This window comes from Pagrus pagrus (assembly GCF_965226575.1).
Source record: "Pagrus pagrus genome assembly, chromosome: 2".
NCBI classification, from domain to species: Eukaryota; Metazoa; Chordata; class Actinopteri; order Spariformes; family Sparidae; genus Pagrus; species Pagrus pagrus.
Window position 1 is genome coordinate 29,758,229 of NC_140186.1, and position 15,414 is coordinate 29,773,642.

The 15,414-nt window shown below is 43.4% G+C and overlaps 1 protein-coding gene across 1 annotated transcript in view; it reads right to left on the reverse strand.

Annotated features, from left to right (window-relative positions):
- The window catches only part of maml3 (mastermind-like transcriptional coactivator 3), a 107,312-nt gene that overhangs the window by 5,612 nt on the left and 86,286 nt on the right, over positions 1-15,414 (reverse strand). Inside the window, exons 4-5 of the mRNA XM_084339664.1 lie at positions 1,949-2,218; positions 230-308 (exon numbers count right to left, since the gene is read on the reverse strand). Of these exons, the coding sequence (XP_084195790.1) occupies positions 230-308; positions 1,949-2,218 (349 nt within the window). The remainder of the gene's footprint in view (positions 1-229; positions 309-1,948; positions 2,219-15,414) is intronic.

Here is a 15,414-nt window from a genome sequence, read left to right on the forward strand (position 1 = left end):
TGGGATTGTGAGTCTTATTTGTGTAACCATCTGGATGGTCTGCAAAGAACTAGAAGCTGAATTACCAAAAAATCAAATTTACTAATGTGGTCATCAATAAAATGCTAAAGAATCTAGGTCAGGTCTTGCCTCATCTATTAGAAAATCTATGCTGCCATTCTTATGTTTCTGCTCATATTACGTGTATTGTTGCACGTATGAAATGAAGACGTGCGTTCGTGTGTCTCACCTTGGTACTGATTGACTTGGGGGTATGGATTCCTCTGGCCCTGACCCATCTGTCTGGGGAGATGCTGCTGCTGTTGGAGCTGCACACACACACACACACACATAAATTGTTAAGAATGTAGGTTGTCAATGTGTTTCATATGTCTTCATATCTTTTTAAATTAATTGATATTATAATAATGGGATACAGACGAGAAAAGGGATCTGATTTGTATTAACAAAGTTAAATTCTGTTATAAAATCAACAATGAAGTCTTCACTCCAAAGCTAGTCACTGCACCTTTATAGGGGAAAACATCTTTGCCCAATTTGTTATCATTAAATATTGCATTGGACCCAAGTGTATAAAGCCTTATTTTCTCTATATGACATTCTTTGAGCATTCTTGCACATTTCACTTGGTGTTGTGAGTGTGGTAAACTCTCATAAAGTACACTGTCCAAGTCACTACTTTCCTGACATTCTGAGTACCTTTATTGTCATTTCGATAGCTGTTGGAATATATCATTTTTTTTACTTTACAAATGCCACAGTACAAGTGAGACAAATGTTTTGGCGCAGCAGGAGTGAAACAGCTGTTTGGTACAGAAAAGACAGATGTTTGGTAAAGAAGACATGTTTGGTACAGTCGATGTGAGGCAGAATTTAGTTGCAATGGAGATATATTTTTAGTATAGTAGCGGGAAGACAGGTGTTTGGTATAGCAGAGCAGACATCAGGCAGGTGTTTAGTAAAGTGGAGACAAATGCTTGAGACAGTTGATGTGAAAAAGATGTTTGGTGCAGACGAGACAGATGTTTGGTACATAAGACACGTCTGGTACATACGATGTGAGACAGATGTTTGGTACAGAAGAAACAGATGTTTGGTACATAAGACACGTCTGGTACATTCGATGTGAGACAGATGTTTGGTACAGAAGAAACAGATGTTTGGTACAGAAGCGACATATTTGGCACAGTTGATGTGAGACAGACGTTTGGTAAAGCAGTGAGACAGATGTGTTCTTTCAGGATTGCATTGGTGCACATTGTCTGCATGATGCTCTCCAACATAATTAACACCATAACTGATCCGTGTTTAAACAGAAAACCAAAGGCAGCCCTGATACTCTAAAAAGATTAAGTGGAAAAACTTTAGTCCTTGCAGCATGAAAAGCAGCTTCTGAATGTGCGCTTGAAAGCAGCAGAGGTGTTGCTCATTTAAATGGAGGTATGATATCCAGTTAACAACATACACTAAACCCCAACAGGATGTGCTCCCTTTCAGACACCTATATTTGTGTGTCTGTGTATGTTTTTGCAGATCCAATTAAAATGAACATAGTGGGTGGTGACTTCAGAGTTCAGAACTCTTTAACACTTGATTCCCTCACAGAGAGAGAAATAAAAAGAAAACACCACATTATCACAGCAGGCGGCATGTGGCAAAAACACACACATACACAGGCGCACACACACAATGCAGAGATGAAAAGGAAGTAGTGAAGAGGGGGCTGGTTGAGGGTAATTATACATGCAACCAGACAGCAGTAAGGAAGAGGAGAGGATGAGCCGCTCTTGTTAGAGCTGCAGACACAGACAATTACACAGTAATGTATGAACAAACAATGCACACACAGAAACACACACAAATTATAATTTAATGCATGATAGATGAATCATACAGCCGTTTTCACCACATCATCACACAATGTTATGCTATGAACACACTGACTCACCTGTTCGGCCAGTAGTTGCTGCTGCTGCTGTTGTCTCTGCTCTCTGAAGAGCTGCTGCTGCTTCTGCTGCTCCATCATGTGCATTTGCACCCTCTTCTCCTGCTCCAACGCCATCATCTGTTTCATCATGGCCGCCTGCTGCTGGTTGCCCACATAGCCTGGAGGTGGACCTGACCCCTGGTTGGGCCCCACCCCTGAGGCCACGCCACCAGCAGGGTGAGGAGGCGGGATGGCGCCCGGTGGTCGTGACATTCCCACCACACCTTGCTCCTGTAAAGATGGAGAGGAAGGGGGCACCTGGTCAGATGGACTGTTGAGCTGCAAGTCAATCATATATCGATAAGCAAGTTTGACATTTTCAGAAATATTCCTATATGCTTTCTTGTCACAGAGAGGATTGATACTATTCTTTCATCTGTCTGTTTACTAGCAGGCTAGTTCAGCTTTGCATAAAGGAAACGGGGCAAAGCAGTTAGCCTGGTACTGTCCAAAGGTAACAAAATCCACCTACCAGCCCCTCTAGAGCTTGCAAATTATATCTTATTATATCTACAACTTCCTGAAGTCTCTACTGGCTGCCTGGCAACTGGTCCCAGTTGAGAAACAGTCCAACAAAAAATGCTAAACTTTTATTTTTACACTTTGATTTTTGTATGGATTGAACAAAAGAGATAGCACATTTGTTTAAATGTGCTAGGCAAATTCAATTATCTTCAGACAGAGCCAGGCTTGCCATTTCCCTGTTTCCAATCATTGTGCTGAGCTAATCTAACCAAACATTAGTAGCCTCCGATTTACCATTCAGATATGAAAGTGACATTGATTTTCTCATTTCAGTCTTGGCCGCAGAGCTAATAAGTCTATTTCCCCAAAATGTTGGACTATTACTTTTTCTTGTTTTTATTGCTTAAAAAGGTGCAACATGTAAGAATTTTAGTTGAGCTAACCAGCTAATGGCAGCTACAGTTGGTGCTTACTATAGTGATATGCTGCTCTGTTTGTTTTAAGTATGAATTTGACAGGTGGTCATTTCTTACATATAGCACCTTTAAAGGGTAAATCTGGACAAAAACGGGCTAAATTAGCTTTTCTGCTCCGCATTTAACAAAGTAATTTGAAACCATAGAAACCTCGGCTTCAGGGTTACTACTCTTATCACAAATAGATCAGGGACAGAAAGAATGCGTACTCAGTACATCCCCAGGCGTTATTGGCATCTACAGTGACACCTTTGATCAGTCTGTTTTAGACATAATACTATAGTCAGCCACTGTGTTGTATAATAGCCCACAGAGACACAGTCCTGGTATGTGTGAACGAGAGTGAAAAACAAGATAAAGACAGGACTGCTTCAAGATTCAGCTCGTCAGGCCACCCCGAGTCCTCCCAACGGGGGCAATGGTTGGTCCTCGCTGCATACATTATCTCCTCATTAGCATATAAAGAGCACTTCCTCCTCCACTCAGCCGTATGCTAATCTCTAATAGGATGAAATGGCCTGCTCTGGCCAATGGGAGGGGAGCGTTTATAAATCTATTAAAGGTTAGACAGCTGAATGAGAGTGGACATCGTTTAGGCCGGCTGACAGTAAGAGAGTGGAAAGGCCTGCGAGGAGAGGAAAGAACGATTCAGGCCAGTAAAGAGTGTGTTCGCACACGTAGAAATTCAACAACACACAGCCACCCACAGCCACACGGAGGGACAGACAGTGTACAACAAATCACATTTAACTGCAGGGCAAGAATGAAACAGCAAAAGCAGGATTACAGTAGTGCATCGTAACATTGGCAAGAGCCTGTAACACATCGCTATACTCAATATGTTTTGAAAGAGCCAAAGCCTCATAATCCGCACTGAAGCTCTGCTCTTCTTAGAAAGGAGTTTGGTGGAGATAAATCTCATATATTAGAGCACAAAAAAACCCTGTGGAGCAAACAGAATCGGCTGCTTAAGACTGGCTCACCAGACAGCCAGACCAGACTGATCGATGTTCAGAGCTACGTGTCTCATCTCCGCCTGGCATGTTCCTACCGGATGGCAGGCAGCAGGGCAGTCAGACGATGGAAGAAAGGAGCAGAGGCGTAGTGTCAGACAATGACCAACGGGTGGCAGTGGTGATCTTTAAGCACGCATGTGTGTATGTATGTGTGTTTGAGTCTCACTGGCCTCCTCTCAGCAGATGGCTCAATCATGACGGTTCTGATCTACGATCTCTCCCTCTCCCCCACTCACTCTACCTCTTTTCTTCCCTTCTCTCTAAACACCCCGCCATCAAACTCCTTTCTCCACTCGTTCTCTGCTTCTCTCTCTCTCTCTCTGTAGACAGGGGGCCCTGAGTCATGTCCACACAATCGCCAGAAAGGAACGGAAGAGAGATGGATTTCAAAGGAAGGAGGAGAGGAAAAGTCTCTGAAAATTCAAGACTTTGGCCGAGCTTGTGTGTGTGTAGCAGTTAGCTGAAGAACTGACAGAATGAGTTTATATACACTGTGTGTAGTCAAATAAAGAGAATCAGAAGACACATGAGGGAAAGGATTAAAAAAGGAGCTAATGAATTAGCAGTAGTATCAGTAGTATTTCAGTGTTATTAGTACTTCACTGAAGCGTTGCTAATATACAACGAATTGAATGTCACGCCAATAAAGCTTATTGAATAGAGAGCAGGTATCCTCTTTAGAATGAAAAAGGAAATGGAATAAATTGACGGGAAGAGAAAAGAACATGCGTGAGGGAAGAAGAAAGGTAGAAAAGGAGAGCAGATCAGGAAGAAAACAGGAGGAAGAGATGGGAGGTGAGGAGCAAAAAGAGTAAAAGGTGGGATAAAGGGGAAGAGAGGAGAGCAGGTACCCTGGCAACAGTTGCTGCGGCGAGGAGCAGATGGCGCTCGGAGGAGCGGTTATGGCCGCCATGCCTGGTCACCCTCCACAACACTAGGCAGACCCCAGTCACACATACAGTACACACACTCACAGTTACTCTACAGGCTTTCTTCAACCTCTTCTTTCTCTATTCATCAGTCCATCTCCCATTCTCTCTGTCCTCTCTGTCCTAACTCATGCATATTGTTGAATAATGTAACAAAGAGCATCCACAGTCTGTCTGTCTATTTTCTGTTTTAGCCACGTCGATCCAACTCTCTGTGTCTGAGCCTCTGTTTCTCTGTCTGCTCCCCAGACGCTGTATGGCACCTTGGACCGGCTCGAGTGAGTCCTTAAACTCTGCAAGCGGCTAATGAGACTCTATGGTTAGGCTGAGAGAAGCTGGAGTTTGAAACTGCAACAGCTCCTGTAAGATGCAGATAGACCGGAAAAAAGGAACGGAGGTCGAAATGAAAGTAGAGGTGAATGTATCACAGGTCGTTCTAAGGGATGTGTGTGTTTGTTTGTGTGTGTGTGTGTGTGTGTGTGTGTATGTGTGTGTGTATGTGTGTGTGTGTGGTGGAGGTTGTCAGCTTTATTGGGTTAGGAAGCATGGAGAGCCCAGGTGATTGCATTACATGTGAAGAGAGCGGAAATGTGTGTGTGCATGTGTGCAAGTGAGAGAGTGGGGGAGAGATTGTCCGTTTCATTCCTATGTCTATGGAGCGGAAATACTGGACGTGTCTATTATCTATGTGTGTGTGTGTGTGTGTGTGTGTGTGCTTAAAGGTGTATCCGCATACACTGGTATGGTCATACACACTCCAGTTTGGATAAAATCACCTGCTCCTATGGTGACTTAACTATGAAATACGCACACACACACACGCACGTGCACGCACACACACATGTACACATGTACACACGTACACACACACACACGTTTTCCTTGCCCAAATCTTCATCCTAAAATTTAATGATGTACATTATGGGGTCCGGCATTGGTCCCCACAAAGTTGTCGGACACCACACCGTGGGTAAGCTCTCAGTATTGAGAACGCAAAAATAAAGAAAAACAAAACACCACACACACACACACACACACACACACACACACACACACACACACACACACACACACACACACACACACACACACACACACACACACACACACACACACAATTTCCTCACCCAAATCTTCCCCCTAAAATCCTAAAATTATATAATGTACGTTATGGGGTTCAGCATTTCGGTCCCCGCAAAGCTGTTGGACCCAACATTGTGAGTACTCACAGTACAGTACATTCAACCACATTCAATACCCAGGGAGAAACACATACAGAGAGACTACAGTCCTACATGATGCCTTACAGTTCATGCACAAAGGCATTAAGTGAAACACAACTGCACACCATGCGTAAACACACTCAGACGCACATACACATACATACACACAGAGGAGTGGCGCCTGGCAGCAGAGAGCTGGGTGTCTGTGTGCTCTCCAGAGTGGCTCACATCTGTCACCCACTTGTGTGAGAGAAGGAAGGGAGGGAGTGTGAAGAAGAGGAGAGCAGGAGCAGTGGAAGAGAGGGAACAGAGAGTGAGGGCTGGATGGATTAGGGAGATGCCTCATTAGACTCACACGCAGACTACGGCTGCAATCAGACTGAGAAAGGGAACAGGAAGTACATCTGAGCAGCACAGCTGGAGCAACGGTGGATGCTGCAGCAGTTGATGATTTGGCCAGCGTGTTAAAGCTGCGTCTCTGAAGAGCATGGCTGGCTTGAAGGTCACAGGTTTGATCCCATTCACAGCCAGCGCTCGTCAATGTCTGAATGTCCTTGAGCTTCACACTGGTTGACCTTGCTCTCTGACCCTGCTGATGATGTCTTAGATATATAGGAATATGCAAATCAGTTGTAAAAGAAACTTGTAGCAATGTGACTGGATGCCTCGTAGAATGTGTCTGGCTGCTGGAGGGGAGTTTCTGCAATGTGCCTATTCAAGGGCTGCAGGCTGAATAAGGTTGAAAAGTATTGATGTACAGTATGAAGGATGATGAGAAAGATGCATATAAAGGCTGTCAGAGTTTATTTTGCAGCCACTTCAGATGGGGTGTGTGCTAATGCTTTTAGCTTAGCAGCTACAGTGAAGATTTTGGCTTTAAAAAGGGTGTAAATTACGTCTTTTCAAATCAATTTGGGATCTCAGGGCTTCTGGAGACTTGAATTGTGCTGGATGAGCTGTATAGAGCCATCTTATGTTTTTTTTGTTGTTGTTTTGTCCCTGTCTAATTCAGTTAATTAACAGAATGCTGCAACGCTATTTTGCTGCGAAGCTTCAGAAATGTTTTGTGGACTATGAAACTTAAGCCGACTTTCCATCCACACGGGGGTGGGTTGATAATAACTTAGTGGTCTTTTCTGGGTGAAATTATCCTTTAAGCATCACACTCAACCATAACCTGCCCCTGACTGTATGTGTGTCACCTTGCTTTAGCGCTTTAGTGAATAAGTGAGTTGGGTTACTATCAGAGCTGACTAACCTACTATTTTAGGACCAGGTGAGTCCTGGTATGCATACAATCTATATGCAATGGTTCTGTATAACTATTGGGCGATCATTGAAGACTAAAAGTTCTGTAACTCACAGGACTAAACCCAGGAAAGTTCATGGTTTAAAATCCCCGATTTGCCCACGGTGACTAAATTCTCAGGCATTATATGATGCTCTTGACTCCCAATTGAGCCTCAGATCACAATTTACTTAAGCACTTCCAAATTTGCCAGTTGGATTCTGCACAGATATTAACATTGTCATGTAGGTGTGCTGGTTAGTGACAGATATTTGACGGCAGTGTACTTGTCTATGGCTATAATGTGAAAAGGGCAGTCAATAGTCTTCACAGCTTGATAGGAATCTTCTAGTCTGTTCTCATCTGTGGACGGCAGGCATATGTCAGTATATGCTTTCAATCACGTTCTGCTTACCGTGGTATATGGGAAGTTGAGAAATATAGTATTTGTTATGAAGAAAAAAAACATCCATGTGTCGTGTATTAGAGTGCATGGCTTAAACATAAATATTATGCAGCAGTGGCACAACCATAAGCACGCATGCACTCACAAAACACACATGCACGTTAACCCCGAGCAGATGGTGGAGCCAGACCTCACCATATTTAAGTATCCCCACTGCGCCAAAGGTAAAGAAGACATCACTCTGACACACACACACACACACACACACACACACACACACACACACACACACACACACACACGGAAAAGAAGGGGAAAAAAACGGGACAGGTGGAAGTATGAAGCCGACGATTTGTTTCTTAGCCACCACTTGTGTAAAACACATCCACCCACCTACCCTAACCCCACCCCCTTAAACACACTCACACACGCACACTCACACACACTTACTCTGTTTCTCCCTGAAGAGAGTTATATTTAAACTGCTGGAGAGGAGTCTTGCTCCCCACAGAGGTCTGTTTAATCTCTTAACATCTCTCTGCTCTAAACCCTAACTGGCCTATTTCTGAATCTACACGGACACACACACACACGCACATACACACACTTATATATATATATATATATATATAATTTAAGGGGCAATGCCAAAGTAAAATACACACAGCCCTTTAACCCCATGCTTTTGACAAAATTCCTGTCACAAACTCAAAAACAACAGCCTGGGTTAACAGGTTTTCTGGGGATCATCTTTTAACCAGAACTGAACCAACACGATGCCGTGCAGGGATGCTGTGAAATGCATGTAGGCATGCAGGAGTGGATCAATTTAAGTAAATGAATCCCTGCAGCATGAATGCTGTTTGCAGACACTGTGCTTAACCAAGGGACTTCTCTGCATACACAGGATGCCACCCACAGACAGCACAGAGCCGGGTATATCACTTCACGCTTGTTTGCAATCATGTAGCTTGACATTCTTTAAATTAAGATTTACCAAACAAAAACTTTAGTTATGTTTTTCCTGTCTAGTTCATATAACAGTTCATATTTAATATTTACTCTAGGGAATAATGATACAGATCATAACATTTAAAGCCAAAACCTATTTGCAATGTTTGTCCTTCAATACTCCCATGATGACTTTTACTTCTTTGTGCATGCAGGAATGTTGGCGTGTGCATAGACATCACAGATAATCTGTCTCTACTGCAATTCACTGTTCCATTTATAAGGTATTATATCTTGTGACTAGCTTGACTGGTAGGTTTCTTAGCCAACACCCTCAGTTGTGTTGGTTTCTCCATTCTGACTTCACCACAGCTCCACCCAGGCTCCTCCATTTCACCAAAAATTGAATAGATTCTACAACAATCAAGATGGCAGCATGTGGTAACAATGCTTTTAAAAAAATTACTTCAGAAATCTACAAGTTATTTCACAGACCTGTGTTCATGTTTTAGCCACATTAGCAGTGTGATTAAATGAATGGCAATGCATATCGGTCGTTCCAAAACTTCAGTCCAGACTGAAACATCTCAACAACTATTAGATGGATTGCCATAACATTTTGTATAGATACGACTATGAGGTGTCAATTTGTACAATATTTTTATGACCAAATGCCTGCAAAACCAATTTCCATTACGCGCTGTTTAGCACTATTAGCAGTGTTTGCATGCTAACACTCAACACTAAGCATCAGCCCCGATAATCGGCCAGGCCAGATAAATGGTCTCTCCCCAATATTCAATAGCAAATATTTGACATTTTGCACGATTAAATGACTTAAAGACTTATTAACAAGCAATCATATATCTAAATTCTGATCATTAATGGACAAATTGTTCCAGCCCCACTTCTTACTGTAGTTTGTTAGCTATTCTGAGGGGTTTGCTTTGGTTCCCTCTTATGAACATTATTACTGAGGTGGATAAACGGTCACAGACAGTGGAATATGATGAGCAGCAAGAGGACAGAAGACAGGAGTAAATCATGTTCATGACGACAGGCGAGGAGGAGGAGGAGGAGGGAGTGTGAGCGGAGCAAAGGGATGAGATCACCGGTGGCCGGGGAGTGATGGTGGCGAGCAGACGAGTGTACCACCCTGAGAGGGACCAGGTGCTATAGTAAATCACCCTGGAAACGGTCGTCATGGAGACCTTAAAGACACACGTGCGCACGCGGGAGTGAGGCCACGTCTGGGAAAGAGTGTGAGTGAGTGATTGAAATGTGTGCATTTAAAAAAAAAAGGGAGAATAGTGTGAGTGTGTACTAGAGAGAGAGAGGGAGAGTGAGGGAGACTGTAATCTAATCATGGCGGCTGAGAATGGTATACGTCTGAGTGACAACTAGGAGCCACAGCAGGTGGACTGCTCTTTCTCTTCCTTTTCTCTCGCCGTCTCTCTTTATTACTACTGTGTGTACGTGCACAGATATACTGTATGCGTATGGAGGGTCATATACAAAGCTTGTAGCTTGAAGTAGCAATAAACAGAGAGAGAGAGAGAGAGGAAATCAAACAGTGTGATGAGTGTGTGTGTGAGAGGTTATCATATTCGGGCTCTTCCCGGAGAGAATTCCCAACTAGAGGGTTTGAATTATTCACAGCTGCGATCAGTGCTATAACACGGCTGTTAACGGAGGTTAGGATACGTCCCACTCATCTGTCCGTCCTCCCTCTCTTCCTCTCTTTCTCCAGTTATGACAGTAAACTGCCTTTTAATCCATCCAGCCATCCTCCATCTCTCTGAACAACCTCCTCTTCAATTTCCTCCTTCACCGTCTCACCACACGTTCTTTCTTTTCGCTCTCTCTCTCACTCAATCCATCCCTCCTTCCCTTCCTCGTCTCATTCAGTCCCTTTCCTCCTCCACTGTTCTCTCATTCATCTCCATTTTTTTCAAATCCCTCCCTTATTTTCTATCTCTTTTCACATCCCTCCATCGAGCCGCTCCTCCACCCCTCGCCCGCCCTTCCTCCCTTGTTCTCCGTCCACCCTTCCTCTCCATCCATCTTCCCCTTATTCCTTCCTTCTTTGTTCACCCGAGGGCTGATCCTCTTCTCGCCTGCCTCCTTCATTCAAGAGTGCCTCTCTCCACCTCCTCCTCCAACTGACTTCACCCCCGCTTTCATTTGGTTTCTACCTGTTTCATATTTGTTTCTCTGCATCCACCCTCATCCATCTTTATTCTCGCTGTTGCTCGTTTAACGTCTGAATCGGGATCATCCTGCGCTCCTTCCCTTCCACAATTCACCATTTTCCTCTTTTTCACTCTCTCCTCCCGTTTTCTTTGACTCCATCTTTACTGAACGGCCGTATAACCTCCACCTCTCTTTGTCTCTCCCTCCATCTACCTCTCTAAATCTATCTCTGCCTCTGTCATAGCCCCTCATTATGCCTTCTCCTCCTCTCCACTCCCTCCCTCCCTCTCCCCAGAGAAGCCATTAGGTGCTGCTGTAAGGCTATCACTCTTTTGCTCTCTCCCTCTCTCCTCACTCTTTTTCTCTCTCTGCCGTAGTCTCGGGGCAGTAGGCTCCCCCTTCCCTCCATCCCTCTGCCATTCCTCCTCAGTCTTTCCATCTCTCTCTTCCTGTGTTTCTTCAGGCGGTGTTTCTCTCCTCCTTTTCCCTCCCCCTCTCCTCTCCTTTTCTTCACATCATCTGACTCCCTTCCGCTTCCATCCTCTTTGCCCTACCTCCATCTTGATTTCTCCACCCTTCCAACTACCCCCCACCTTTCCCCTCTATCAGACCATATTCCAGTGAGACGGTCTCGTGGAGCTGAGTGGTTACACTATATACTATATATATAGACACACACACTATACTGTCAGTGGTTTTATTACACTCCAGGAGAGGGCTTACTGTAATCATACTGTCGCCTCCCATCTCAACATATTCCCATTCTCAGCACCAGCTGCTTCACATTTGACTAACTGCACAAACACTCTCGGTACAATTGATCAGGGCTCCAACTAATGATTATTATGATGATTGATTAATTATTTTCTCACTTAATTGATTAGTCAAGTTGTCTCTATAACAACGAAATAAAAAAAAAGTGAAAAATGCAACAAGTTCTGATTAAACGAAGTATTTTCTGATCTATCGACAGGACAACATCACCGACTTCAAATTGCCGTCCAACCCACAGTTCAAAATCAAAAAATCTTCAATATCATAAAAGACTAAGAAAACCGTAATATATTCACATCTGAGAAACAGGAGACACTGATTATTTGTGTGGACAATGGCGACAATGAGACGATCAATTATAAAGATTTGTCTGTTGATTGCCTGATGGATGAATCAGCCCATCAAACTCTGCAATGGCTTTCATAGCTAATGTGTTGGTTTGAACCAGTAACCCACTGCTCACAATTAGTGCTTCATTATTGACAACTTTTTAGTATTTTTCTGAAAACTTCAGAAAACTGTGAAAACGTCCATCACAAATTCCTGAAGCCATAGAAAAAACTGCTCCTGAAGCTCCTAAAGTTTGGCCTTTAAGTCTGTGACTTTGTGACATCACACTACGTCGCAGAGTCACATTTCTGCATAATTTGCCATTATGCCATAGTTTGGCACATAAGAACTGATTTAACACAGCTGCTCTGTTGTTGTTAGGTTTCAGGCGTGTGTGAGCTGACCAATCAGAGCAGACTGTGTATTCAGGATGGGGGCCTTAAAGAGACAGGAGCTAAAACAGAGCGTTTTAGACAGAGGGGGAATACAGTGGGTTTCATGAGCACTAAAGCATGTAAACCTATTCTCATAGTGACCCAAAAATAATTATAAACCTGAAAATGAGCACAATATGTCTCCTTTAAATTTCCTTTGATATAAGACCAGGGTAAGCAATGTTTTCCAACATTTGAGAAGTTCCAATGTTTGGAATTTTTGTTTCAAAAATCACTTTAAAGATTAATCAATTCCCAAATAGTTGCAGATTCATTTTTCTTTACTTGGACTAATCAATTGATCGGCTCTGGTCTTCTATTCCAAGTCATAGAAACAGTGTAGAATAAAATCAGTCAAAGAAGCGGACATTTCACCAGTGACTTGTGGTTGTTTTTTTAAACATACTGCCGATCTTCAGGATACATCTACTGCAGGATTCTGCCGGGTTTATTGGCTCTGGAGAAGAGATATAATGATGAACAAATCCAATTTACTTATCCACTTATTGTATTACACCAGAAACAAACATTCACAAATCAGTCTGAGCATGCACACAAGCGCTATCTAGAGTACACAACCTTTCCTTCCTTCCTTTTGTCTTACACATTTAGCTGCCTTTCTATGCGCCGCACCTTCAGCTATCTCCATCGCCCCCAACTCTGCCCATCTTTGTATGCCATTAATCTCTCTCCTCCTTTACCTCCTCTGCCTTACCCCTCCCTCTATTGCGCAGGGGAGACAGAGCAAGGGAGAGAGATATGGAGACAGAGAAAGAGAGAGAATGACCATTATCTAAGCCAGCATCTGCAATAATTCCACAGCAGCCTATTATCCACAATAGAGCCAAAATGGCCTTTGGTAATATGATGAAATCTGCCGTAAAAAGTAGAAATGGGACTAAAAGCGTCGGAGTGTAGAAAAACCTCCATTCCTCAGCTGCTTTATCACATTATTGCATTCTACTCATCTCTCTCTCTGTCTGCCTCCCTCCCTCCCACCTTCGGCGCATTACTGTGTCTTTCTCTAAATTCTCTCTATTTCGCTCTGTTTGTCTCTTTCTCTCTGCTTGTTTGGTGATACCCCTCCCTTCATCAATCACACACTCTGTTCCCATCCATTGCTTTCCTTGTCTCTCACTCTCTCGTTCTGTCTCTTTATCGCTCCCTCTCTCCGTCTATGTGACTCTCGATGAGTGTGTGTCGATCCGTCGTCAGATAACACCATGTTCTCAAAAAGTAGAGAATGGAAATTCCATTAAACTAAGTGTTGGTCTCAGTCTCTTCCTAATGTAGCTAAAGCGCTAATCCAACTCACACACACACATACACACACACACACACACACACACACACACACACACACACACACGTGACAGTGCACACAAGCACGAGACAGAAAGGACCTTCCAATCAGTAGTGTACCACAAATAGGCGTAGGAAAAACAATTTGCCGTCATTGCTAACAGCTGCTGCTGGTGGTGAGGGGGTTTGCGTGTATGTGTGAGAGAGAGAAAGAGAGCACCAGGCCGATCTCTCCCCATTCCTTCCCTCCCCTCCTCCACTGCGCTGTCCCAAGGGAGGTGGAGAGGTGATGTATGGACCCCTCTCCTGATCTCACGACTCAGCAGAACAGATGGACAGAGAGCGAGAGAGAAAGACAGACAGAGCGAGAGAGAAAGGTGTACAGTGGCAGACTGAACAAAAGGACTGTGTGATCGTGTGTGTGTCTGTATGTGTGCTGATGCATGCAGCGTGTGCAGACTGAAGATGCTGAGAGGAGAGCTAATATATTGTTTCAATAATCTTTAAAGCTGGGATCCATCGTGTTCCCCGTTATTCAACAGTACGACGGGGTGCCGTCAAACACCACGCAAGCACATTTACTGAGGCTGGAGATGTTCTTCATAGTCTGGTAATGAAAAAAATAGTTCAAATAAATAGCAGGCTTCCATCGAACTCTATGACCCTATTTATTGTAGTTCAAACATCATTTCAACCACTGGACAACTTATTGATTTACTATTCATTATCTTTTACAGCATTTTATTCCAGACAGAGTGGAGATAAAGACAGAGGCACGGAAAAATCTAACCAAGCCTGCCAAGTATAAATAAAAAATAAATACAGGGGCTTGATCTAAAAAGTACTTAAGGACAGCCATAAGCAGTACAGGATAGCCTCAAGGACAATTAGATCTGACCCAAAATCTTGTAAACCCAGAGAAGAGGTCCATGCTATAGCCAGCTGCTAACTTTGTTTGGGGCTGGGCAGGTAGCGTATAATCTCCATCAACAGATACCTGCACTTATATGCAGAATCGTGGAACAAGGGATGAGATGTTGGTATTGGTAATGTTCTGGTTTGTGTTTGTTGTCTGTTTGTATTCAGAGAAGCACTGATCAATCACATTTGAGAGTTTGAGTCAGTGTGAAGAACAAAGAAGCAGAACACATTGACTGAAATACCATCTTGTTATCCAGCAGCTATCGTCTGACAACAATTTAGCTAACTCTTAGCTTTTGTTTTTATATATATCCACATTTTACTTGAGAAACAATCCGCTCATAGATGTCGTGTCGTGTTGATTCTCGCGTCACAGGTTGCTATTAAACTGTAAACCGTGACGGCCCAGATATCCACTGGCGAAACTTGAAGCCCTGACACATTGGCTGTTGCCTTCAGAGGCTAATCCGTCATCAGATTATACCCTATGGGCTCCAAGATTGGTTTACATTCAGTAAGTCAGAGCTTTTTTGCTGCAAGGAGTTGTCTTCTGCTGGAAAGCATGATGAGCGTCGACCAAAGCAGCAACTTTGTGGGCTGTAAAACCAAAACAATGAGCTAAAAGAGGCTAAATGCTCTGTGGCTGAAAGGAACTGAAGAGTCTGGTGATATTGTCCGTGGGACTTTTATAATAGTAGTACAGAGTGAAAAAACTATGG